The sequence below is a fragment of the Ictidomys tridecemlineatus genome, chromosome 8, assembly GCF_052094955.1.
Source record: "Ictidomys tridecemlineatus isolate mIctTri1 chromosome 8, mIctTri1.hap1, whole genome shotgun sequence".
Lineage (NCBI taxonomy): Eukaryota > Metazoa > Chordata > Mammalia > Rodentia > Sciuridae > Ictidomys > Ictidomys tridecemlineatus.
In genome coordinates this window covers 87579787-87607248 of record NC_135484.1, presented here as the reverse complement: position 1 = coordinate 87607248, position 27462 = coordinate 87579787, and the positions used below count along the sequence as shown (strand labels likewise).

Sequence of the window (27462 nt, the reverse complement as noted above, 5' to 3'; positions counted from 1 at the left end):
GAAAATATCGTAATTATAAAGATTTTCATTCATTATGAACTTAGACCAAGAAAAAATGCATCTTTAAAGATAATTAAATTCACTAAATTCACAATATATTTTTAAGAATGTAATTATTGTGTATCAATTCTGTTTGCTTGTTATTTTTTGTCACAGAAGAAACTATTCATGAGTTGCAAAATATTTTGAATTTTTAGACTACGTTATAAATTATTGAAAATAAATATATTTAATTTTTATTCATGAAGTGTTAAAGTATCATCTAAAAATTAAATTTGTTTGTCTGTTTCATTTTCTGAATCACTCATTTATTCAACAAATATAGAATTCCCTGATACCACTGTACTGAGTTGTTGTAGGTGAGCAAAGATATAATAAACACTATTCTTTCATTCAAAGATCTTGAATTGGGAATACGAGTTGTAACAGGTGCCTGTATGACTATAATCCTAAGTAAAAAAAATGAGGAGAAAGTAGTTTTCATTATTTTTGGCTTTGTTATAAACCACTATAAAATTTAGTGACCTAAAATGACAGCTTATTTTTTTCTGAAGGATTTTAGAAAGTCTACTTTTCTATGAAAGCAATATGAATGCAGGCAAAAATTGTCAAAAATCAATATTTTCAAAAATCTGTAAATGAATCAAGGGCTTATCACAATCTAATGACCATTTATTTGAGAAAACATTGAACCTCAATAAGACTAGCAGGCCTTGTGGCATTCTAACTTGTCCTATTCAGATTGCTCTCCGATGCTATGTTAGACTTAAAAATCAGCAGCTCCAAAATCAGTAAAAATGTAGCCTAGCATCATCGGAGGGGAGAGCAGTACAGAGTTTATTGTAGGCATGTTCTGAGAGGACTGCATTACTTTACCTGACTGTTAGTTCCCTGAAAACCCAGGTTTACAGTTTTTCTTCATTTTAGTTGATCAGAGCTTGCCCAGTGAGAACAGCCTTTTCCACTGGACATTACATGAAATTAAAAATTTTATAGGAGAAGCTCAAAAACATATTTCAGGTGGGAGAAAGAAGAACTTGAAGTTGGTTCAGTTGAAATGTTTCATTTTGGGGGATGACAGAAGAGAAGGAAAGAAATAAAATGAATTTTTAAGACCTGTATGGCACCATCAGGCATGCCAACATATGAATAATAGAAATTCCAGAGGCGAGAAGGACAGGGTGCCAAAATCATAATATGGGGAAAGAAGAGTCTCTTGAATAAAAGATACTGGGAAAACTGGATATCCATATGCAAAAGAACTGGGTGGAACCCATACTTCATACTATATTCAAAAATTAATTCAGAATAGATTAAAAAAAAACCCCTAGATTTAAGAGCTAGGATAAGAAACTCTCAGAGAAAAACAGGGATAGATCTTTGCAGCCTTGATTTGGCAATGGAGTCTTATATAGGACAACAACATCAAGCAAAAGAAAAAAAAAAGGACAAATAGATAAATACACTTTATCAAAATGAAAGTTTTTTGTACATCAAAGTACATCATCAAGAAAGTGGAAAAAATCTGGAATCGAAGAAAATTTTGCAAATCTTATATATGAAAAGGGTCTAGTATCTTCAATATATGAATATTACAAAAAAACTTAGAACTCAACAACAAAAAGACAAATAATTACATGAATATGTTCAATATCATTAGTCATTAGGAAAATGCAAATCAAAACCAAAATGAGGTACCACTTTACACCCAATAGGATAGCTACACTGAAAAGAACAATTTTTGGTGAGGATGTAAAAAAATTGGAACCCTCAAATCTTGCTGGTAAGGTGATGATTCAGCTGCTGTGCCCTTTCTCAAAGAGTTATAGGGAGAATTACATATGACCTTACATTTCCACTTATGAGTGTATACCTAAAAGAACTGCAGAGAGATACTCAAACACAGGTTTGTTCATACTTTCACTTTTCAAGAGTGGAAACAGTCCAACTTTTCATCAATGGATAAGTGTAAGAGCAATTGTGGCATATATATGTGGTGAACTATCAAGCCATTAAAAGGAATATAGAACTAATACATGCAACCACTGAGATGAACTTCCAAAGCATGAGATGTAAAAAGAGACAAAAAGAAAGTCGCATAGCTTTTACTATACCATCTAATGTGAAAAATATATGAGAGAAGTATCTATTTTTAAAAAAGTTCTTGTTGCTAAGAACTGGGAGAATTTGGACAGACTATGGAAATTGTATGGAGTTTTACTCTAGAGTGATGGAAATGTTTTGGAATTAGATAAAAGGTAGTGATAGTAAAACAGTCAATGTAATTGATTACAATGAAATATTTACATAAAATGGCTGATTTTATGTTACATGGATTTCTATCTCAATAGGTTTATTTTTGTAAAAAGAATGATCTCAAATAATTAATGTCCCACTTTAAAAAACTGAGTACAAAGAACAGACTAAATCTAAAGCAAGAAGAAGGCTGAAATGAAAAAGAGAGAGGTTAGAAGAGGGGAAATGAAGAATGACTGATTATGGGTAGGAGTTTCTATTGTAGGTGATAAAAGTGTTCTAGAATTAGATAATGTTAATATCTCCCAATTTTATGAATATACTAAAACCACTGGCTATAACTGTTTTAAAACCTGAATTTAATGATATGGGAATAGTATATGTTTCTTTTTTAAGAAGGTGTTACTCCCATGACTGGTGCCCCAGGGCTTTCTCAATGTGACTAACACTCCCCCATACCGTGGTAGCCTCACCTTTCATATGCAGCGGTTGGCTTCCAAATGGAAGAAACCAGAAGCCAGCACACTTATTTTTTAAATTTTTTTAAAAATTATTCATTTGTTCTTTTTAATTATACATGACAATATATAGAATGTATTTTGATATATTACACATACATGGAGTATAACTTCCCATTCTTGTTTGTACATGACGTGGTGTTACACTGGTAACGCATTCATATATGACCATAGGAAAGTAATGTCCAATTCATTCTACTGTCTTTACTATTCCCATTCCCCCTCCCTTCCCTTCATTCCCCTTTGTCTAATCCAAAATACTTCTATTCCCCCCACTCCCCACCACTTATCGTGTGTTAGCATCAGCCTATCAGAGAGAATATTTGGCCTTTGGGTTTTGGGGATTGGATTATTTCACTTAGCATGATAGTCTCCAGTTCTAGCCATTTACTGGCAAATGCCATAACTTTATTCTTCTTTATGGCTGAGTAATATTTCAATATATATATATATATATTTTTTTCTTTATCCATTCATCTGTTGTAGGGTACCTCGGTTGTTTCCATAGCTTAGGTATTGTGAATTGAGTGGCTACAAACATTGATGTGGTCATGTCATTATAGTGTGCTGATTTTAAGTCCTTTGGGTATATGCCAGGGAGTGGGATAACTGGGTCAAACGGTGGTTCCATTCAAAGTTTTCCGAGGAATCTTCATACTTCTTTCCAGAGTGGTTACACCAATTTTCTGTCCCACCAGCAATGTATGAGTGTACATTTTTCCCCACATCCTTGCCAACATTTATAGTTACTTGTATTTTTGATAATTTCCATTGGAGTAAGATGAAATCTCAATGTACTTTTAATTGCCTGCAGCATTATTAATTTCTGGCCTTGGAAGCTCTGCATCACCACCTTGATATAATCCATTGGTCAAAGCAAGTTTTGGTGCTATCAATAGAACTGAGGTAGAGGCATAATAGATTCCATCTCTTGATAAAACCCCAAAGGGCTGCGGTTGTAGCTCAGTGGTAGAACACTTGCCTAGCATGTGTGAGGCCCTGGGTTTGATCCTCAGCACCACATAAAAAATAAATAAATAAAGATATTATGTCCAACTACAACTAAAAAATAAATACTTGAAAAAAAAAGAAGTACCAAAATCTCTATGAAAAAATCATATGGGATACATGCAGTTGTGGTTATTTTTGGAAATAGTCTTTCAAGAGGGGCAGCATCATGTTGTGCTCTTTAGATCAGTCTTAGCATGTACATACTACTGCCACTCTCCTGTAGCCTTAGCTCACTTAAATGAAAAGGATGAATCAATAGATCATCTCTGTTGGGAGTATTGGGAAAGACTTAATACAGCATATTGCCTTAGGTTGAGATCTTGAAACTCATGGATGGAGTGAGATGGGATTGAAGAGTAGCCTAGAGCAGAAAATAATGTAAGCAAGGAAAAAGAGTAAAGAAATACACAGAGCATGGAAAAAACAAAAGTTAAGTGGTTTTTGTTGTTGTTGTTGTTGTTGTTTTGTTTTGCTTTTACCATTCTCTTAATATTTGTTAGAAAGAGATGGAAATAAATGGCTAGGGAGTCTAAAGTTTGAACTACAAGTAACAGGTCAAGGTCAAGTGGTCAGGCATTAGGAGGACTCCGAAGCAAAAAGGAGGTGTCATCAGTACTCGACAGATGAAAAATTCCTTTGGCAGTAGATTAGAATGTATTGAAGAACATAGAAGAAAGGAGAAGTAAGGGAATCAGAGGGAATGTGAATGTGGTCATTCAGGTGAGGGTTGAAGGTAGCCAGAATTAAGGTGGCCGCCATGAGAGGAACAAAGTGGCACATTATATGGAACAAGACCATAAAAGTAAAATTTATGAAACTTCATAACCAAGTGTGGTACCCAGAGTGAATGAAATCATCAATAATAACTTTATGTCTTCTAGTCAGAGTGGAGAAAAAGGTGCTACTAACAGATATTGGGAACAGGGTAAAGAAACAAACTTAGAAGGGAAAGTGGCAAGAGTTCTCTTTGAGCTTATATATTAGAGGTTCTTATAGCACATCCTGCAAGAGATGTGCTCTTGTACCATAACTCTCATTTTAGACCATGAATGCTTCTGGGAGACACTGTCCAGTTCATAGAACTCACAATGTATTGAAATAATGTTGGTTTGGTGCATGTACTAGGAATGGAAATAGAGACTTCAGTATCATCCCAGAAAAGGCAACAGCAGTGAAGCAAGAAGTCTTGTGGAGGGAAGTGGTTGAAGAAGTAAATAACCTTTGTAAACACTTGTACTTTTGTTAAAATAGTAAATAGCAGTGGCTGTAGGAGACCCTGGGTGACTAGCAAAGAGTTATAGAAGTTTAGGTGTGGGTAATATGCATTCATCTGGGACCCATGACTTTGAGGTGAGCATTTTTAAGCATCTCTATTCCACACCCCTTTAAGTGGCTACTGTTTTTCACTCAGATCCATGCAGGTTACTCTAGCAGCTACCGTCCTGCTTTATTGTGAAGAAGATTTTTTTTTTTTAAATTTCATTCCTAACATTAGGCTTCCCATTCACAATTGGAGTTCTGATTTTAGTCATCTTCAGTATTTCCCTGCTCTTTTCTACTTTATATAGTTTCTTTATATTACCTGTGAATATTTTGCTACTCTCAACCAATTTTAAGCAGCAATTAGGACAGGGCAGGGAACATTCTTTTCCCATCTTTGTGAGTTTCACAGTGCTCTATACACAATGGGTATTCAGTAAGTGCTTATATAAATCCAAGGGTGCCAAATAGCAGTCACTGGTTTTATTTGGCTTCTCCATGTTGGTTTGGACAATGTTTTTCATAAATTTGAATTATTTAAATTATTTAAATAATCAACCAAATTTAAGGCTCAAAACTTGATAGATAAAAATCTAAATTTTTGGCTTCTTATGAAAAAATGGCATGATCTGGCAACACTGAATCCACATTCCCATATGGTAACAGTTGGCTGGCACTACAGAGCAGCTGCCCCTGTAGATGGGCTGGGCTCTCAGTTTCCCACAGTCCCCACATGTGTCCTCTACATGAGTACCAGTATCAGTTGCTATTATTAACTCACTTGTTCTATGTTTTTCTCACAGAAGTGCTAAAAGGGGAGTGAAATAAAACCATGTGTTTATATCTTTAAAAATGATGAACTTATGGAGCACAGTGGCCCACACCTACAATCCCAGCAGCCCAGGAGGCTGAGGCAGGAAGATCACAAGTTCAAACTAGCTTCAGCAACTTAGTGAGGCCCTAAGCAACTCAGGAAGACTCTGTCTCAAAATAAAAAATAAAAAGGCCTGGGGATGTAGCTCAGTGGTTAAATACCTCTGGGTTCAATCTCTTACCCAAACACAAAGACACACACAGACACACATACACACCACACACACAAACACACACACACACACACACACATACACACACAATGCTGAACTCAATTTACTTAGTGGTTATTTAAGTAATTGGGTACCTACCTTATTCTAAATAATGGGGACAAAAGGTGAGTAGGTTAAGCAAAGAAATCAGGGAGTTTATAATTCAAGTTTCCTTGCTGGGCCCTAGAGCTATTGTTGTGAATGTTATTTTATATGAGTGAAGAAGATGTCTGTAGTGTTAACACCTGCAGAAAGAGTGAGGGGGTCGAGGATTAAAACTAAGAGATTATCTGATTGGATATGCTTTCAGAATGCAGGAGGGGAACATTAAGGACTGAATGGCTGGTGAAGATGTAGCTATTCAGTGCTCATTTGAAAAGCTTTGTGGGTAGATGGGAAGCTAACAGTGGTGTCACAAGGTCAGATGAAATTTTATCTGTAGTAAATCAAGATAAAGGGACACTTGGAAAGGGACAAATTAAAGATTTAAAACGCAAAAATGAGAATGGAATATGAAATGACAGAAAAATATCACAATATGTTGTAGAAGACAGAAAGCAGTGGAAGAATATGGGAATATTCTTGGGAATGGGAATATGGCTCATGCAACAGAAAAAGGCTAGAACTGAAGTGTTGTAGTGCTGGGAATGCTGGTGAGAAAAGAGTCTTCCTCACTGGACTCCTGAGAATCTTGATAAGCAGGAAACAGGCTCTACAGAAGCCAGTAAGTGTGTGTGTGTGTGTGTGTGTGTGTGTGTGTGTGTGTGTGTGTGGTGTGGTGTGTGTGTTGAGTATAAGAGCATGAGGCTCCACATTATCTCTTCCTTCCTCATGTAGCCAGACAAGAGGCAAGAAGTTTATTAGCTAGAGAAATTAAGCCAGACTGAGGTTAAACAGGATGGCAAGGGAAGGAATAAGTTTGACATCAAAAACAGGAGGGAAGAGTTTACTCGTGGTGACCTATAGGGCTCCTTCATATACTACTGCTTCTAGAATGCCTGTGGTCAGATAGATTCCACTTACCAAAAGTAAATAGAAGAATTCTTTGGATGAACCAAGTATTGAAATAATCACCCTGTATTAACATTTGATGAGCCCTTTATGGGATCTATCAGTTATCATCTATACAATGAAGCTTGCTTGTCAACATACCATGCCAGCATACACATTCACAATCAGTGCTTCATTCTTAAATATGAGTAGCCTCTATAATTTCACCAGAAATTATAGAGTACAGCTTCCAAATGGAAGACAGAAGCCAAATTGTCATAAAGGAAAAACTAACACAGATGTAATAGAGATATGCAAAGTAGCAGAGAAAAAGACTTATATGTAATTGATTAAGTTAAACAGATACCACAGGATATTTTGAAGAAAATAGCCAAATAGAATATTGAATATGTTTCTATATCAGTCAAATTGATGTTGAGTACAAAGACTAGACAATCATAAATATCCCTCCAAGTAGAGTAAAATTAGAAGATGTAAAAATATAAGAAAAAGGATAAGAACACTAGATAGATTGTACAGTAGTTAAGCAGGTGTCTAGAAATGGAGTTCCTTAAAAAAGGGAATAAGAGAAAATGTCATGAAGAAGATAATAGAAGAAATTCTTGTTAATGTACAATCTATATTAAAAGATGTGTTCAATACAGTAAATGGAAATAATAATGCCCAGAATCGCACATTGTCAAATTCAAGAACACTGGAGATGGCATTCAGATCCCAAGAGCTTCAATGTGGAAAGTGGCAGAACAGAGGCAAGAAATTGGAAGTGAAATGGAGCCACAGGCTATTATTGCATGTAATAGGAACACCTGTGGGGCTTGAGCTTTCCTTTAAAAGTAATTTTGCTATAACTAAGCAGTTCAAAATTTCAAGTTGAAAATATGTTTGGTGTTGCCTCTAATCACCACATGTACCCATCTTTCAGGTTTGTCTTCAGTGCCAAACAGAAATTATAGGCACCAAAGGCTAGGTTTATTGGTTTGTTTAAATAAGAAATGTTACTTAAATCAATGCAGTAATTGTCACTAGTGAAATTTATTTTATTACTATTGACATTTCATAGCAAATTCCATTTTTGACACTTTCATTTTGATGGATTTGATGAAAATAAATTATTTGCTAATTTTTTACTTACTTAAGAAGGGATATCATAATGTAGTTGCATAAATTTTCAAGAAAAGATAAAACTAGAGTGTATATAATTGTACTAATACACACAGGGATGCTCTTGGTTAAGTTGAAAATGTTGCAGGCCAAAATGTCTTTAATGCACTTAATCTACCATACATCACAGTTTAGCAACACAATACACCACAGAGTATCATTTGTTTACCTTCCTGATCACATGGCTGACTGGAATGGCCCCTTGCCGAACTTGGTATCAAAAGATAATATTGTATAAAGCATGGTGTATGACACATCTCTATCCCAGAAAAGATCAGAATTTGACATTTGAGGTAATATGATTTCTACTGAATGCATATTACTTTTACGCTATCATAAAGTCAAAATATTGTAAATCAAACCACTTGATCTTTTTCTCTCTCCACACACACAGTCATTCTTAAACATGCATATGTGTGTGTGTGTGTGTGTGTGTGTGTATGTGTGTGTGTTCGCGCACATAAATACATACGTGTGTGTTTAACCAACTGAATAAGAACTTTGGACAATGACAGCTTTTTCACATTATTTCCTTATTTCCCTATCACATGTGACTTTGTGACTGCATTAGAGAATGCAGAGAGTAAAAAGAAAATTTCAGTATTCTCTGTGACAGTTTGTCAGTTTCAATAACTGTCAATTTCAGTAGAGCGAAGTTAGTAGTTAACATCACAATGTATGGCATTTTATTTATATATAAAACTTATATGTATGTCTTTAAGAGATGATTACTTACTATTCTTTTTAATAAAAGCAGAATTCCTGTTTTGCAGAGTTTTCAAATATACTGGGAATAAGTTTTAAAATCAGCATAGAGAAATATGTTTCTCATGTGCTAATTAATGCTAAATTCAAGATATGTTTGTTGTGAAATTTTTGTCTAAGTTTCATCATGATTTTAATGAAACCAGTATTTTGAAGCAAGATTGAGGTAGAATATGTGAACTGTCTTTAGATTTTTGCTACCTAGAAATTTTTTTTTTAATTTTCTTAAATAAAAAAATAAAACTAAAATTTATTCATTGTATTTAATAGCATCTTAACACCAGAAAATCTGTATTAGGAACTCATTTGCAAGAGTTTAATGAGATAAAATTCACTTGAAAAATATGCATTTACTTATTTATCGTATTCTTTGAAATTCTCTGTATACATCTCTACCAACAAAATCAAGAAGTATTATTTATGTGCTGTTAAAGGGCTACTATTTGTTAGACTGCAGTGAATTCTGAGATTTTCCTATGTTGGGACATCTCAATGTCTAAGAAAATATAGCAACATAGTTCTATAGCCTGTCCACTCGTGTTTATATGCCTCAAGCTTTAGCTACATCATACCAGTTGATTACAAAAAGGGAGAGAATTAGATAAAAATATTATAGGAAATATAGTCATGGCTGCTTCCATATTTCCATTCAATAGATTAGGGCAAATTGAATAATAAATTATAAACTCATTAAGAAAACTATGACTGAGATACTATGGTGCAAGGAACTTCATACTTTTTTCTCTGTCCTTGCCATCTTCAGTCTCCCCACAATAGTTCTTTCTTTTTCTTCCACAGTAAGATATTTCCTAAAGGCCTTCCTGAGGAGTTCTCTGTAGCAGCTGTGTTTCGTGTACGAAGAAACACCAAAAAGGAGCGGTGGTTTCTGTGGCAGGTTTTAAACCAGAAAAATATGCCACAGGTAAGATGCCATGAGAGTTGTGTCTGTTAATTCTGTTGTGTGCCAGACCAGGTGTGTCTTTGAACTGCGTGCCCAAATTTGGGAACTGATATAGTATCCAAATATTCTTTTACAGGAGTTATCAAGAGGCAATTACAAGTTTTCTAATGATAGGCTTGCTCAGATCTATAATGTGATAGTCTTGTGGGTGAGACAGGATTCTTTTTAACTTGATATCCATATTTTGTCTGAAGAAGCTGAAACTGCTCTCCTTTGCAACTTTCATTGATTAACACCACTTCCCTAATAATTTCTTCATCTTCTATCAACTCTGATATTATGTATTATTTTTAAAGTGATTTTTTGATTCCTTAAAAGACTCGGAATGGGACCACCATATACTCCAGCTGTTCTTCTGCTCTTTGGTATTTATCTGAATGATCTAAAATCAGCATACTATAATGATGCATTCATACCAATGTTAATAGCCACATAATTCACAATAGCCAAGTTATGGAACCAGTCTAGGTGTCCTTCAGTAGATGAATGGATAAAGAAATTGTGCCATATATACACAATGAAACCTTAAAGAAGGATGAAATTATGTCATTTGTGGATAAATGGATGGAATTAGAGACTGTCATGCTAAGTAATTAAGCCAAACTCAGAAAATTGAGGCTCAACTATTTTCTCTCATGTGCAGAAACTAAAGAGATGAAAAAAGGGGTGAGGGGCATCTCATGAAAATGGAAAGAAGATCAATAAATTTGAGAAAAGAGATTGGGGGTGGGGGAAGGATGGGCATCAGGAATAAAATTACCAAATTATGCTATATCTATGTAAAAATAAATCACAATGAGTCATATAATGCACTAATTAAAATATCAATGGCAACATTGGTTGGGAAATCAGTGGAATAAGAAGATAGAGGGAGGGAGGACAGTATGTTCTTCACACATATTTTTTTATCATGCAAATTATCAAAAATTAAAGAAGTAGATCTCAACTTGCATGCAAAAGATAAATAATCATATTCTCACTAAATTGGTAACCTTGAATTCTTGAATTATTCACACAGAACAATAAATTATATATAAGCTTATATTTAGATAAAGTATATAATTTATACAGTATGCTCTAAAATGTAAACCTTATATTTTAGGTAAATTTATACTTTTACTTGTAAGTATAAAACATACAATACAGTTATGAAATTATAGACACATACCCACTCTTAGATGTTCTCTCAAGAAAGAGTATATTACATTCACTGGATAGCCCATGTCAAACTCAATTTTGAAACAAGTGTTTACTTTTGTTTCTTATTAAAAATCTGGTAGGCACAGGTGTCATCTAAAGTATTTTACTAAATGAGTCATATATTAACAAGCATCTTGAGATTATACTTGGGTGCTTTAATAATTTTGAACATTGAGTTTTTAGAACATTCAAAAATAATTTGCATTTTTTTTTCAGATTTCTGTCGTAATTGATGGTGGAAAGAAGGTGGTAGAGTTTATGTTCCGAGCTGCCGGGGGAGACATGTTGAATTACATTTTTAAAAATCGGGAACTCCGTCCTTTGTTTGACCGTCAGTGGCATAAACTTGGCTTCAGCATACAATCCCAGGTCCTTTCACTCTATGTGGATTGCAGTTTAATTGCAAGCCGGCAGACTGATGCGAAGGACACTGTGGATTTTCATGGGAGGACAGTTCTGGTGGCACGAGCTGCTGATGGCAAGCCTGTGGACGTAAGTTGTGGTTGTGAAGGAGAACTAGCACCATTTTCAAGTAAAAATTATCTTATGGAAAAATGTCTCCCTCTGATTACTATGTAACGGACCTGCTTCTCATCACTGTTTAATTGCCCACTGATATATGAAATTATTTCTTTCTAGCTTTATTTTCATACATATTATCTGCTATTTTCACCCATTTTCTCTAGTCAGTGAATTTAAAAGAACTTGGGCATGCCTTAAAAATAAGATTATTGGGCTGGGGATGTGGCTCAAGTGGTAGCGCGCTCACCTGGCTTGCGTGCGGCCTGGGTTCGATCCTCAGCACCACATACAAACAAAGATGTTGTGTCCGCTGAAAACTAAAAAAATAAATATTAAAAAAATTCTCTCTCTTTAAAAAAATAAGATTATTAAAAGTAAACTTTATTAAAAATTGAAAATAGTACACAAAATGTGAGTTTAATCTAAGTCCATATGTTTTGAATAGAAAGGATTGGGAAAAGATGAACTTTAAATAAACTGGTTCCAGATTATCTGTCTTTTCACTCAAGAACAATAGGCTATTTATTCACCCTCACAAAAGCAATTGCTTTGTATTACAGACTACTTTTTATAAGCTTATAATGGTTTTTCAGGATTCTTTTAGACTGAAATACAATCGCTGAGTACATCAGTAGGTCATTTGGATGAGAAAAATTGGCTAGAAAAACTCTTTCAGATGAAGAGTTCCTTTAAAATTATGTCTGAAGCTAAGACGATATAGATTTATTATTGATTTCTCTAGAAAGAGAGGCCTATTATCTTTAAAAAAGTTAGATATATCTAAATTTGATGGCTACTAAATTTGATAGTAGGAAAGTCCCTAAAATTCCAACTGCTGATTACCAGTAGGAATGCCATTCCTGTTAACACAAAGTACTTGACAGTTTGATTTTATTTAAAAAAAACAACTTTATGCAAATACATATTTGGCAAGCTTATTTCTAAAGGACCCTCTAGAAGTGTGTTAGTGTGTGTGTGTATGAATATATGCACTATTATATATAATATATGAATGCACCATATACATGATACATATATGCATATATGTGTGCGTATGTGTGTATAATTACTCAATAAACTATTATTTTTGAAGTCTTTTCTCTCAGAGACAGTAAGTGAGCAAATCAGTTAGAATGTCATAACCAGGGAACAGAGATGGACAGGTCAGAGCAGAGGCCACCCATTCTGAGGACAGGCCATGATGGCAACAGGGAGAATGAGTGGTTTGAGGCTCAGACAGATGAGATTTTAACACATTCTTCTGAGCCTCAATATCTTCAGTTATAAAACAGAGATGGTGGAGTTGCTAGTTGTATTGTGAATATGCAGTAGTGCCTAATGTGTGGTCAGTTCTCTATAAATTCATTTATCTAGTCAGGACCAGACATGGCATTCAGCCCTGCCATAAGAAGCTGAAAAAGGAAAACACTAATCTTTGGGCTCTTGAAATATCAAAGTTCAAAAAAAATATCAAAGTTCTACAGAAGGATTAAAATATGTCAGTAAATGGTGGCTACAACTGCTAATATTATTAATCACAATAAAAATAGTACTAGACAGACCTTTCAGAAAAGACTGTCCAAGGCAAAACGGGGAATGGGAACCCGCAGGTAATCAGGAGACTATGAGTTTCATCACAAGGGAAGAAAATAGAGTTCTCTCCAGATTAGGAAGAGCAAAGTGGGCTCTGTTTCCAGAGGATGTGAAAGAACCAAAGAACAGAGATAATTTATGGGAAGAGGGGCAGCAGAAGAGAGGAGTTCGAGTTATGGCTAGTGGTAACTGGTCTTTGAGCTAAACTTCCGAAGATTAAGTGTCCTGTGTCTCATTAACTTCTCACCTGACGACAGAATTGACCCCAGAGCATAAGGCTAAAGAATATATCAGGCATGTCCTTATAAAAGTAATGTCAAAATTACGGTACTACTAAAGAGTGCTTTCACTACTACTGTGTGGGGATTTCATACTGTAATGTGGTCTCATTATTTGAGGATGAAATTGAAGGCATATCATGAGATTGTCACTGAACTAAACAACCAAGCAAAACAAAATGTGTATGTGTGTGTATTTTAAGATTTCTGATCCTACTAAAGCTCCAAATGGACTATTTTTCCCTCATCTGTATACAAGTTCTCTGATTCATAAGACCTGTTGGAGTATGACAATGTTTTATTTATTCAGATGCTTGTGCTTTTATGGGAAAGAGGTGATTGATGAGGTTAATATAAAAAAGATTTTTTAAAATAAATTTTCACTTTGACAAGAGTCAATCTATAATTTAGTCCTACACATTCTCTTTCTAAAGCACTGTATCAGTGAGGTATTATAAGATATTAAGTGAATAAAAAAGACAGAGTTGATTGTAGTTTCAATGTCATAGTTACTTGATTAAGTTCCAGTCCTTCGAAAATTGATAGTCTATCTTTAGTTAAGTAAAATAATTCATATTCAGGCCTAGCACAGTGGATGGCACATAATAAGAATTCAGTATTTCTTTTCCATTTTGATAACAATGTTGATGATGAGTTTTCACTAAGAACAATATTAATTAAATGGAATCCCTATTCCTCATTCTATATAACTTACATGTTACTGTCAGTATTTCATTAGACTATGGAAAACAGTGGGCTTATTATATTTTTACAAATAAAAGTTAGTTTTTGTAACCTTGCAAAAGTTATTGAAAATAAATCATTAGCCAGCTGGGCACGGTGGTGCACACCTGTAATCCTAGCAGTTCTGGAGGCTGAGGCAGGAGGATCACAAGTTCAGAACCATCCTGGGCAATGGTGAGGTGCTTAGTAACTCAATGAGACCCTATCTCTAAATAAAATATAAAATAGGGCTGGGGATATAGCTCAGTGGTTGAGTGCCCCTGAGTTCAATCCCCAGGCCACAAAAAAAATCATTAAATTTTATTTAGAATCAGAATTTTGCATTATCTACAAATCTTAGGCTATTCATTATTCCACACATGTTTGGAGTTCCTAATGCTTCCTTGAAGCTAAAACTGATTTTGATTTTGTTCATCTCAGTGCAGAGTAAAAGTTACAGATTTTTTTCCCATTTTTATTTTTTATTTTATTTTTTAAAGTTTCACAATAAATGAAAGATGTCTGCCTTCTATTATGATAGAATCATAACTTTACAATTTAGTCTTTCTATACAAAGTAATTATTGATTAACCTCAAAGCAATGCATAATCTAGCTCTATTACATTGGGAAATACAAAGAGAGCAAGGTAGAGAGAGAGGAGAAAGGAAAAAGGAAGGGTTAAGATTCCTAATCCATATTATAATCAAATCATCATAGAATTATTGATTAAATTCATAAATATCCAACCACAGTCTAATTTGAAGGTTCCCATAAATACCTACTCATATAAAGCATTATTTAATATAATATGTCAGTGCTTAAGGAGTTCATCCTATTTAAGCATTTAGTATACTTTTTTTCTCACCAGTATTATTTTTCTTAGACAATCAGTTGATCTTTCACTTAAAGTCAAAATTATACTTTACTTGTACTGCTTCCAATTTCATGTTCAAATACCTAGAAAAACTAAAAGTGAATCTGTGGAGCAAAAGAATCAATTATTTTTCTAAAAAGATAGTGAGTCTTCCTTAGAATTATACCAATATAGTATAAAATCCATAGGTTCTAGGCAGAATTTATGAAACATAGATAAAACACATTTTCTTTCCTTATTAAGAACAGTGCAACTATTTCAGTACCTCAAATAAGAGGTCTGGAACTATAGATAAAGCCTTTCCATCACCTGCTCATACCTCAGACCTCATTTTTTCTCCAATTATTACGTTGAAATGTTCTCATATTGTGCACATACTTCATTGTAGTTCCTACTAACCCCTCTCTTTAATTAAACACTTTTTTATTGTTGGAAAAAATTAGCCAAGGTTTGCAATTAATTTCATTACCTGATTTCCTTTATCTATAGATCTGCCTGTATATCTGACTCTATTTTCCAAGTGATCCATGAAATAACGAATCCTAAATTAAATAAAAATATCTACCAGCAATTTATTTCTTTTTCTTTTCAGTTAAATTAATGTAGTTATTGACTGCCTAGATGCAATTCTCAAAAATATTAATGATGTCTTACTACTAATTGTTTTAATAGATTGAACTTCACCAACTTAAAATCTATTGTAATGCAAACTTCATAACTCAAGAAACATGTTGTGAAATATCAACTACTAAGGTAAGTTAATTTTCTCAGTATGTGAAGAATGAAGAAGGCCAATTATCTTTTAGTTGCATAATCTATATGGTCCAAACATAGGGCAGTGCCTGGTATCTTCAATTGAAGCCATGGGACTAATGTATTCTGGGTGTGGAAGCCTTCTTAGTACTTTCCCACAGTTTTCAAAGTTTTAACTCCAGAATTCCGCTCTGAATTTTGGGGATGGTATGCCCCCACTTTAGACAACATCACTTGAATAAGAGTTATGCCTTTTCCCCAAACTGTGTTCTGATAGTAGTGCCATCATTTTCCCTTTACAAAGATTTAAATTTGTGATCAGACTTTGTTCTCACTAGCTCCACCCATCCTGGCTGTATTTAACATTCTTGCACTCATTTTGAATACTAGGCATAACTGCCAAGAAAGATTTAAATTATGACATCCTAAAAATGCATCTGAACTCTGACCTGCTTTTATACCAATATAGTATAAAATCCATAGGTTCTAGGCAGAAATTATGAAACATAGATAAAACATATTTTACCATTTATTCTAGTCTCAGTTTTACTTTAGCTAAAATTAAGAAGTCCATGATACCAAAGTACAAGATTATTTCTTTAAAGAATATTTCATATATTGTATTTCTGTTACTAGTATAATGAAGAATTTCCTTTTTAAATATTTTTTTAAATATAAAATGATTCTGTCATTTCAAATTTGAAAATATATTTTGACATAGTATCCAAATCTCACTATATAAACATAACTAATTATATTTCAGGACTTGAGAAAACAAGAAGAATAAAGTAGATAAATCAATCTAACCATTTTATTCTAAAGGAGATTCGATCCTGGCTGCTTTCCCTTTGTGATACACTTTTTATTCTCATCTTCCTTTTTCCTGTAATTGACAAAGTCCATTTTAACATTGTGCCTGGAGACTTACTTTATCATTGTATCATAGCCTTTTTCATTTCCTGTCTTTTTGCGGGGAAGGCAAGGGTGGCATGTAGATGACCAGACTAAGTCTCTGGATCACTACTGTATATGTTCATTTACTTGCTTCACATATGTTTATTATTCAAAAACACTGATCTGCTTGTCATGGTGGTACACACCTTTAATTCCAACAACTCTGGAGGCTGAGGCAAGAAGATTGTAAATTTAAGGCCAGCCTCAACAATTTAGCAAGACCCTGTCTCAAAATTTAAAAAAAATAAAGAAAGGATAAAGAAAGGGTTGGGGATGTGACTCAGTGGTAGAGCACCTTGGGTTCAATCCCCAGTACTGAAAAAAAGAAGAAGGAGAAGAGGAGGAGGAGGAGGAGGAGGAGGAGGAGGAGGAGGAGGAGGAGGAGGAGGAGGAGGAGGAGGAGGAGGAGGAGGAGGAGGAGGAGGAGGAGGAGGAGGAGGAGGAGGAGGAAGGAGGAGGGGAGGGGAGGGGAGGGGAGGGGAGGGAGAAAAAGAAAGATCTTTCAGAAACTATGCTAATGAACAGGGCTAACAAACATGAATACATTCCCCGTCTATTCATCTTTTCTCAAAATTTTAGGTGATTATCTATTGACAACAAAATATAAGTCCAGTTCATTATCCTCTTAAATATTCCCAACCTAACTGTACAACTATTACTTTCTTATAGCTATAATTTATTCTAATGAAAGCATGGAATTTGATAATCCTCTCGATGTAATGTTCACATGTGCCATCTTGTTATTAGATATAAATATATTTGTTTTTAATTTAGACTCAAAGAGGGAAGCTTTATTTTTTATATTCACCTTTTTTATTTCTAGTGCTTTGTTCACAGAAGTTAGTCAAAGCATTATTTTCTTGATTTGGTGACTTGCCAAATGCTACAGGAAAGGCATTTGAAAGGGAGTAATTCTAAAAAACTTACCAAAAAAAAAAAAAGTGAAAAATGAAAAATGCTTTCTATTCAGATTTTAGATTTCCTAGAAGTTCTATGCTTGCCAAAGAAAAATTATATGAAAATGTAATCAGTAATTTGTAACTAAAAAATATTTGTAACTTCTCTCATGTTTTTTGGGTAGCGGAATAAGAATGTAGTTCAGTGATAAGCATAGCTAGTCTTAAAAATATTATATGTTTTGCTTATGTAAATTGGTTGTAGAAAGCACACCTCCAACCCAGTTTATGGCTCTCATTTCAAGTAAAATGAAAGCCAGCCAAATATCTTTCTATAAATATCTAAAAAGGTAATTTAGAATGCCAATATTCAGACTTGAAATACCAAGACTTCCTGGAGCCACACATATAAATCTTGAAGACATTAATTTTCCAGAAGTTTCTTTTAATTAATTATGCTTTTATTTTTTAAAAAAGTACTTTTATTTCATTTTTAGAATTTCCTACATTTTGAAATATTTCTTTGCTAATTTCTTCACCCTGATGCCAGCAATGTAACATTACTTAAATAATTTCTTTCTTTTTTTTATTAGTTCCTCAAAATGTACAAGTTCTTAAAATAATATTCTTTGATAAGCAACACAATGGTTTTATGTATCTAAATATTGTATTTTTGGCCAATAATCACTGTGGCGTGTCATTATGTAACAATGTATTTTCAACTTGAATTCCAGTGGAAAAAAATGTTTGAGGAAGTATAAGTGATGGATTTGATGGAGTGTTTTAGTAATTAAAAGCAGTGACGTGATCTCACACATTGCAAATGAAAATTGTTTAAAATAATAATTTGGGAATTAGTTTTAGAGTAGAAAATAAGTTAGGAATTCACCCCAACTATGGGAAAGAATAACCAAGGATTGTATTTTTTCATGCTGATTATTTGGGGGATAGAGTTTTACCATCTACTATTAGTAAATAGAAACATGCTACATTTTGAAAATAGAGGTGTATAGTTTTAGAGATGTTATGTACAAACCATTTAAATGCACCAACTTTTGATAACAATTATATCCTTTTCTTTCTTCTTTCTTCCTTTCCTTTTTCTTTTCTGTTTTTTCAAAAGGTTTTGAAGTAAAAAAATGTTAGTAAATATGTCTGAAAAATCTAATTTTGTCCTAGAATTTCAAGTCACAGATTTTTTTTGGTATTAATATCTTACAGAGCATTTCAAAGGTGAGAATTACTCAAGATCACCTTTAAACATGCCATTTCACTTTTATTAAATTACATCAGTTTCTGAAATAGTCAAGTTTCATGATTGCAGACACAAAAATGAATAAATATAAGAGAGGAAGGAGATCAGCAACATTTGTTGAAAATTAATGAGAAATGTGATTAAAATTATAAGGGCTAATTAACTACATGTGTCAAATCAAAACCAGAGGTTTTTGTGAGAGATGTGGTCCCTACTTATATATGTCTATTTGCCTTAGGCAGTTTTGGAGAGGTGTACAGTTTTACAGTGAAGCCAAAGACAAGATTTTAAAGAAGTTTTAAATCACCAATTTAATTGCTCAAGTGTTTAGGTTAAAATTATAAATCCTAAGGGATCTTGATTATTTCACCAGGAACCTGTGGAGCAAAAACTGACTAGAAAATAATAACTAAACATCGGATGAACGAACTGCCTTGATGATAATCTTGTTTCATTTGAATGTGGTGTTTAGACTTTTGGATTTAGAAACTTCTTAAGATAACTAATCATCACTCAATATAGAGAGAGTAGGTATGAAAGAACTAGTGGTGGAGTAGGTATGAAAGAACTAGCACCAGCTGTAGTAGTTCTGAGTGCTAGTTTTGCTACTATTTTTATTATTAGTACAAGCATTAGAGTACTACCCATTTTTCAAAATAATTTTTTTACATAGTCATACATGTTTATCTTAGAAAACTTAGGAAATACTCAAAACTAAAAAAAAAAAAGAAGTACATATCAACTATGACCTTACACCACAGTAGATAATCACGGATAGTATTTTATTTTACATCTGAAACTACATTCCCAGGTATATGTAATTTGTAGTATAGAAAGTAATGCATTCACTCTTTTCCCTAATGCATTCCCTTCATGAAACTGTAAATTCAGAGTTAATCAAGGTAAGAAGCTTGGTACGTGATACTAAAAAGAAAAGATACATTTAAAAGCTCTTCAGAATCTCCATCTAGATTAAATTTTCAAGAGAAAAAAAAAACAGTTTATTTTTTTATAACCAAACTTCATCTTGTCCAGCATGTTCTAAACTCACTGGACAAGAATAAAATTCACCACTTCTATGTTATGGTGAAGACCTTTTTAATATCTTTAAAGGATATTGAACTAGAATAAGGCATATTTTGATTAAGTATCACCCTAGAGTATAAAAAATTACTTTTTTTTAACTTTACAGGCCTTTACAATCGTCTTATCAAATTATATTTTACAAATTCAAATTATATGATTTAACTTTTTGTTCCCCAAATACACACTTACATGTTGTTTGCAGAAATCATTTCATCATGTGAATGCAATTATTATAAGTGTACAATATTACTGTATCATTAAGTCATATAATACAGCTTTAGAACTCCTCACTCACACCATCAGTTTTATACATTCCTTATGTGTTGTCAGTGCAATTAAATACATTGGGGGCTCAGTGACAGAGCAAATGTGTGATTTCACACACAGGTGTCAACATTAGGTTAATAACAAGGAAGTTCTGGATCCCCAGCACCACAAATTAAAAGAAGGAAGTTCTTATAGACAACTAGCCAGCCCTAGTGTGGGGGGACCCACTGTCTGGATTTGAACCCAATCTCTAAATCTTCTTTTTTGGTTTTAGTGCCCAGAGCAGGATGATTTTGGAAGTACTGCGTCATCATCCATAACTGCTCATGCCAGTAAACTGTCTACGTTTCTGCCCGCAAAGCAGGAACTCAGAGACTTGTGCCAGTGCGTTCCAAGCAAGGTATGCTTGTTTTAATTTGTGCCCACTGAAAAGCCACTCCAGATAGCAAACCTGGCTCCTTGACTGTGGCCTGGGGTGAATAGCATGTGTCTTTCCTTGGGTGCTAATTGAATCAAATTCCTAAGCTACATAGTCATCAAAATACCAAACAAAAAGAGATTGAAGATGAAGTTTCTTGGTTTTTCACCTGCATAGTTCTGAGTGCCTCTGACCTTCCTTTCAGGGTGTTAATCAGTATTGATAAAAGGGCGAAGGGAGGAACCACCTGAATAGGAAAGTACTGAGTACTTAGCATGAACTAGGAGTAGGCTACAGTTCTGGGAATTCAGGGTTGAAGGAAACACAGTTCCTACTCTTTAATAAACATATACAGAAACACATTAGATAGTATTTTTTGTTGTGTGTTTATGGTATTTTTCTGGTATCCCCCAATTTCCAGCTATCCCCATTAATTGTCAGTATATATGCAGGGAAATAATAATAATGTTTTTCACTGTCCCTGATATGGTCCTTTGGTCAGGGAGGCTGAATCCATGGACCTACATGAATTTCTTTTGTGGATGTTAACGGCAGTCTTAGGATCTGGGCTAAAAAGCAGGCCGTGTCCTGTCATGAGCAACATTGCATGGCAAGGACAATGGAGGTGCTCAGTGGAGAAGCATCCCATGCTCCAGCTCCTGATGATTTAAATGGTGTTTGAAAGCTGGAGGAATAATGAACTTCATGAAGGACATGAGAAAGTCTTCTGGCGAAGGGATGAGCATCGTTTACAGTTGCCAGCTTCATATTCATATACAATTTGGCTTGAGATCAACATGACAGAATGTTTGCTAACACAGAAATTCATTTTTTTCTCAGGGAGAAGCAGGATTACCAGGGACTCCAGGTTCACCTGGGCAGAAAGGAGAGCCGGTAAGATACTCAAATACTGTTGGGACAGAGGGGTTTGTTCAAAAGTAACTTAAAATATGTGTCAATCTCATTTTTCTATGCTCAATACCCATATGATTCTGTAAAAGGTTCTCAGGACTATATTAAGATGTTGATTACTGAAATAAAAAAGTACACAACAGTGTTCAAGGCTGAATTTGACATCACATTGGAAAGCAGGCTGGAAGTTTGAAAAAACCTATAACTAAGTCTTTGTATCTATAAATGCTAAACAAATCCATGAAGCAGGCATATTGGTTAGTTGTTTCTAGATTCCTTTAGCATTGTCTTCTCCAAATACTTGATGAATTCTTGTTTCTCTTGAATGCTGACATGTCTCTACTAAAGATTTTTCAGTAGCCAACTTTTGTTAAATACTCTCCATCTGTAAGGTTTGTTGTTGGATGCTGTAGGAGACATATAGAACAGGATTTTACATCTAGAAGGAAATAAAGGGACATTGTGAGTTAGATACCATGATAGTGGCAGGAACCTCCAGAAGAGACTGGGAAGAATTTAATGGAGGAGATGGTGACTGAGTTGAGTGTCTAAGTATGTAATTGTAGGCAGTATCCTATGCTTAGAGATTTGCCTTTTCCTTATACCCACCTAAGATTTAACTGTAATGTTTTCCACTTTTTTGAATAATGTCTTTTGTTATCCAATCAGGTAAGTTAATTTGTACTAAGGTTAGGAATTCTGTTTTGATAATTTTTCCAAGATGAATTGGATTTCAGTTCTTTTCATGCCTTGAATTCCAAGTCCATGATTCCAGTTTATTTACATAATCAAGCTGGACTTCTTTTTTAAAAGGCAGAAGCTAATATCTGGAAGGTGACTGATTCTTCAAAACTTCAACAAAGCTACAGTCAGGTGACATTCACAGGAATTCTGCCCACGGTACCTTACATGGGAACCTATGGCACCTTGGCAGGAGATGGAGAAGAGATTCTTGAGGTGGAACAAGGCATTTATGATGATTTATATCAGAGTTTCTTGAAGGTTCCTTTGCTTTCAGTATCATTATATGAAAAATCAAAATCATTAAACAAGTAGTTACCTTCAAAGAAACATACAAATCATTAGAGCAGTAGTATTTGTTTAGTGTTTAGCATGTGCCTGGCACTGAGAATACTTTTTAGATATGTTACCTTATCCTCATAATGTTCTTTGTGTTACAAATTAGCATTACCATTTTTCAGATGGAAAACCTGAGGTTTAGGGAGGTTAAATTATTGCCCAAGACCAGATAGCTTGATGCCAACTTGGGATCTGAACCCAGACCTATTGATTCCAGTGTCCTTCTCTTAACCAGTATCCATTTTGAAGGCTGCTCTATCTTCTAGAAGCACTTCAATATTATGCATTCTGTGAGCAGGATGCTTGTTTCTCTGTAATATCTTATTCTCTCCTTATAACCTCATAAGGAAAGTCAGTGATATTATTATACTCATCTTAACAGCTGGTAGAACCAAACATAGGTAACATGATTAAGAAAATTCAGAGTAGAAAGAACTCTGGATTAATCTTGACCTCTTGGCTAGCAGTATAAACTTGCCCAAATCCCCCATCTGCAGATCCTTTACTTTCCTCTTCTGTAAGGAGGATATATAACTACATCATAAGGTGACACAAATGTTTTGAAAAGGCATATATGGCTTAATTGCTGGTAACTGTGATGTGATACACACTCATACATACTCCTTAATTTGGCTTTCCACTTCTATTATTTATCATTTATTTAAGATTTCTAACACAGAGAAACTCCATGTGTGTTAGTTATTAAACTGTTAGAGTTTATACCTTCTAAAAACATATTCTCTTTAAGTAAAATATCTTCTACTATAACAATCTAAATATCTATTATTCTTTGTTAGCCAACCACAACTGTATATTAAGGACCTAATATTATAATAGAAAGTGTGCTAAATTAGATGCTGGGGCTTCTTTAGAACCCAAAAAGCACAGGGTTATGTTTAGACAACATAACCCTGAGTTTATAATCTTGTGGTGATTTGTTTAGGGAACATTCCTGTATTATATATAAATAAACAACAGTAGAAAAGGGGTGGGAAGAAACCAGTAAAGATGATAAATATTAGAAAAATTTTGTATATCAAATCTATGAAATGCCTTATGCAAAATGTATATTATAGTTATAATGCATTATATGATATCTTATCTATGTTATTTTTTAAAGTATTAAAATTTGTTTAAAATTTCAGGATACACACAATTTATAATGGCAAGATATTTTTAGTGGTGGGGTAAAAATAGCTGAGATAAAATAAGTTGGTAATTAATCTACAAAATAAAGTAAATACATTTCCTTTATTTGTACCAGTATTTGCTTCAACCAGTAGGACCCTGGCCTTGTAAAAATGACTTTAGAAACATGGCTATGAATGCATTTAACTTTCCTGGCATTTGTAATAAACATGGATGTCTTATTCCATTTTAAGGAGTTGGCGAGCTTGTTCCTGTTTGTATTGCACTATGTGATCCTCCAGCTTTACTGTTCAATAAATAAAGAAGGCGTTCCTCAGTGTTTGATTCCTGCACACAGTTTTTATTATTAGAAAAGTGCAGAGAAAGCTTGCTTAACTTCTCAATCTAAGTTGCACTGTGATTGTGGATGTTGAATAGAGATTCTTATGAAATGATCTGAATTGCAGTGTTCCTAATGGAACCAAACATTGTTCTAAAAATTGTTATTTTTGATCTGTGAGCCCAGGAAAGAATACTTTTGGGAAGAGAGTATATTGGAAAGACTACCCGCCTTGGAGCTTGAAACACTTAAGGTTGAATCTGGTCCATTTCTTAGGACCAGATTGTGATTGTGAAAAAGAAATATAACATACTGTATGCAGAGCACTTAGTAATGGAAACTGCAACATTTACACATTCAAGGAATTTGCTTGCTCTTCTTGTCTATAACATAATTGATCACATACTGAAGGAAAAATAGAGATAGCTTTTATAGGCTGAGTTGAATTTTATATGTGACTTGATAAAAAACAAAAATCTTCCTTTGTGAGAATTTTCAATCCATTAGATGTTTTACTATACAAAATTTTTAGTTATTACATACTACTTTTACTACTTAGTGATATTAATATTTGATAATTAATTTCCTCAAAAGATCAATGATGTGAATATTGAACTCTGTGTGTTGTGTCCCAAATGTTATCTGATCTTTTCTGAATAGAGTTTACTAGTTTTGAAAATATTTTTAAAACTTTTTTCATTGCAGATGGACATAATACCTTTATTTTATTTATTTATTTTTACGTGATGCTGAGGATTGAACCCAGTGCCCCACATGTGCTAGGCAAGTGCTCTACCTCTAAGCCACAAACCCAGTCCTGAAGAGATCTTTTTGCATTGTTACACTGAGATAATGTGGGTTAGTCATCCAGACCTCATTATAATTTGCTGTTTCTCATTAGACATGAGATATAGTCTATTAGTCTTTTGATGCCTTTTACTTTTGACTCAGTGAGATCTGGATCATTATTTTATGATGATCCTATCAAAAAATAATGGAAAAATTTGAAATACAGCTTTGAGATCTCTTTTTAAATTATGCATTACTCATCAAAATATTTCTAAAGGTGTTAAAAGTTTGAGAATCCTTATTGTAATGTAGTAACTTTATGAAGAACAGATTTTAAATACAGAATGAGTTAGATAACTATTCTGTAAGTATATCCTGTCCCACCTGGGCCAAAACACAACAATGATTTCCTGTCTCCCTTAACACAAACCCCAGCCTCTCTCCATGGGCTATGAGGCTTCACGTATTGGTAGAGCTTTCCCTATTCCATTCCCACTCTACACTGCCCTCCACCCTCTCCTGTTGTTCATTCCTGCTCCAAGTTCTTTACACCAGGTCTCATATACCTGGAAATTTCTTCTGGATATCCAGTTGGTTCTCTCCTTCATGTCCATTATGCCCATGCTCAGAAATCCCTTTAAAATAAAGAGACCTTTGCTGATATCTCTTTATAGAAAGTATTTATTCATCCCACCTCTTTCTTACTTCTTCTAGCACTTTTATTGCTACCTGACACATTACCACCAAGCATTTGTGTTTCTCCACTAGAATATGAGTATTTTAAGCTCCATACATAGAACAGGCTATATAGTAGGAGCTAAAAATGTTGAATGAATGAATGAACACTCTCCTTCAAGGAAAGTGTAAATCATCAAGTGACTGTGGAACGTACAAGTTCTACTTCCTAATTGCCAAGGAGATTCTGCCAAGTAGGACATAGTCGATTTATAGGGAAAAACTAGATAAGATAATCATTAGTGTGATATTATTCAATGTTGTTCTGCTACTTTTTCCTTACCAAAAAAACCCAAAATTCCTTTCACATAATGATCTGGTCAATTTTACCTTTATTTCCAATTAGTTAATGAAGAATCACAAATATTTTGAAGTAAGCCACAAGTTATGGCAAGGTATAATGTTTATTATTATTTGTCTACTTTTCTCATCCATACTATGATCTTCATTAATATGATTTACTGTTTTTTGTTTCTGTTCTTTTCATAAAGCTGATGCCTCCCTTTCATGAAGTAATACAGTTTGAAATTCCACTACTGTGCTTAAACACCTGGTTGTGATCAGTTTTCTCAGGAACACCTGATGAAATTATTCTAATCATGCCCTCTGTCCAAGACTAAACTCCACATGACATTATTCAAAATGATAATTAGCACTTTTCTTTCATTCATACTCAATTATTATAATTTTCTGAATCTTTTAATTCCCTTTTCTTTTAGCAAGTATAGTTAGCAACCTAATTACTTAGCAACCACTAACATACTTAGTTCTTTAAGACCCTCAACATTATCAGATTGGAAATTCTTTCAGAGTTTTGTAAAGTAGCAGAGAATTTTTAATTTTACTGAACCTAAGGGAGGATTGTGATTTGAGCTCTTTTGGGGGAATAATTTTCCAGTATATTTTTACATTATTGTCACCCACATCTCCAGTTAATTTCCCAAAATATGTTTACTTTATGAATAAGTGCTTTGCTGGTATACTTTGAGGGAAAAAAGCTTAAAATGGAATAAGTTAACTTATTTAACTCCTTGGTCAGAAACTGGTGTTGATCCCTTTCAACTTCTACCACTCTCTGCTCCCACTACAGAAGATTCCATTTTTAATAATAGTCTGATGTGCTAATCCAAAGATGACTACTATTTCCTTTATTTTTTTTCAATCTCTCATTACTCTGAGATTGCCTATCTCATAACCATAGCACAATGAAAATTAATTGAATTAAAATATAGTCATAATTTGTTAAAAGAAGGAATACTTTGTAATCTCACAGAAGAAGAATTTAATATCATGCTTTTGACTTCTTTGCCTAATATAAGAAATGTTTCTTCATTTTTTAAATCGCACACAAAATATATTAATTCACATATCTTTTTTAAATCATTTTTTTCAATCTGACATAATCTCATATAATTTATAGGACTTCAAATATTAAATATACTTGTGTGTCTTAACCCTGAAATTAAAAAATAATGTCTATGTAATAATGGCATTATGTATTCACAAAATTATATTTCTTAATCTCTACCATGCATTAGTGATAAAGACACTCATTCATAAAATTTGTATTTTTGACTCCTTCAAGAATAAGTTTATTAGACCAAATTTCTGATAAATCCAGTAAGGCATT

General features: G+C 33.9%; 1 protein-coding gene across 3 annotated transcripts in view; it reads left to right on the top strand.

Moving 5' to 3' along the window:
* Positions 1-27462, top strand: part of Col19a1 (collagen type XIX alpha 1 chain) — a 315752-nt gene that overhangs the window by 44110 nt on the left and 244180 nt on the right. For all 3 annotated transcript variants that reach the window (XM_078019810.1, XM_078019809.1, XM_078019808.1), the window contains exons 5-9: positions 9866-9989; positions 11445-11720; positions 15892-15972; positions 20705-20830; positions 21689-21742. In XM_078019810.1, coding sequence (XP_077875936.1) covers positions 9866-9989; positions 11445-11720; positions 15892-15972; positions 20705-20830; positions 21689-21742 — 661 coding nt within the window. The remainder of the gene's footprint in view (positions 1-9865; positions 9990-11444; positions 11721-15891; positions 15973-20704; positions 20831-21688; positions 21743-27462) is intronic.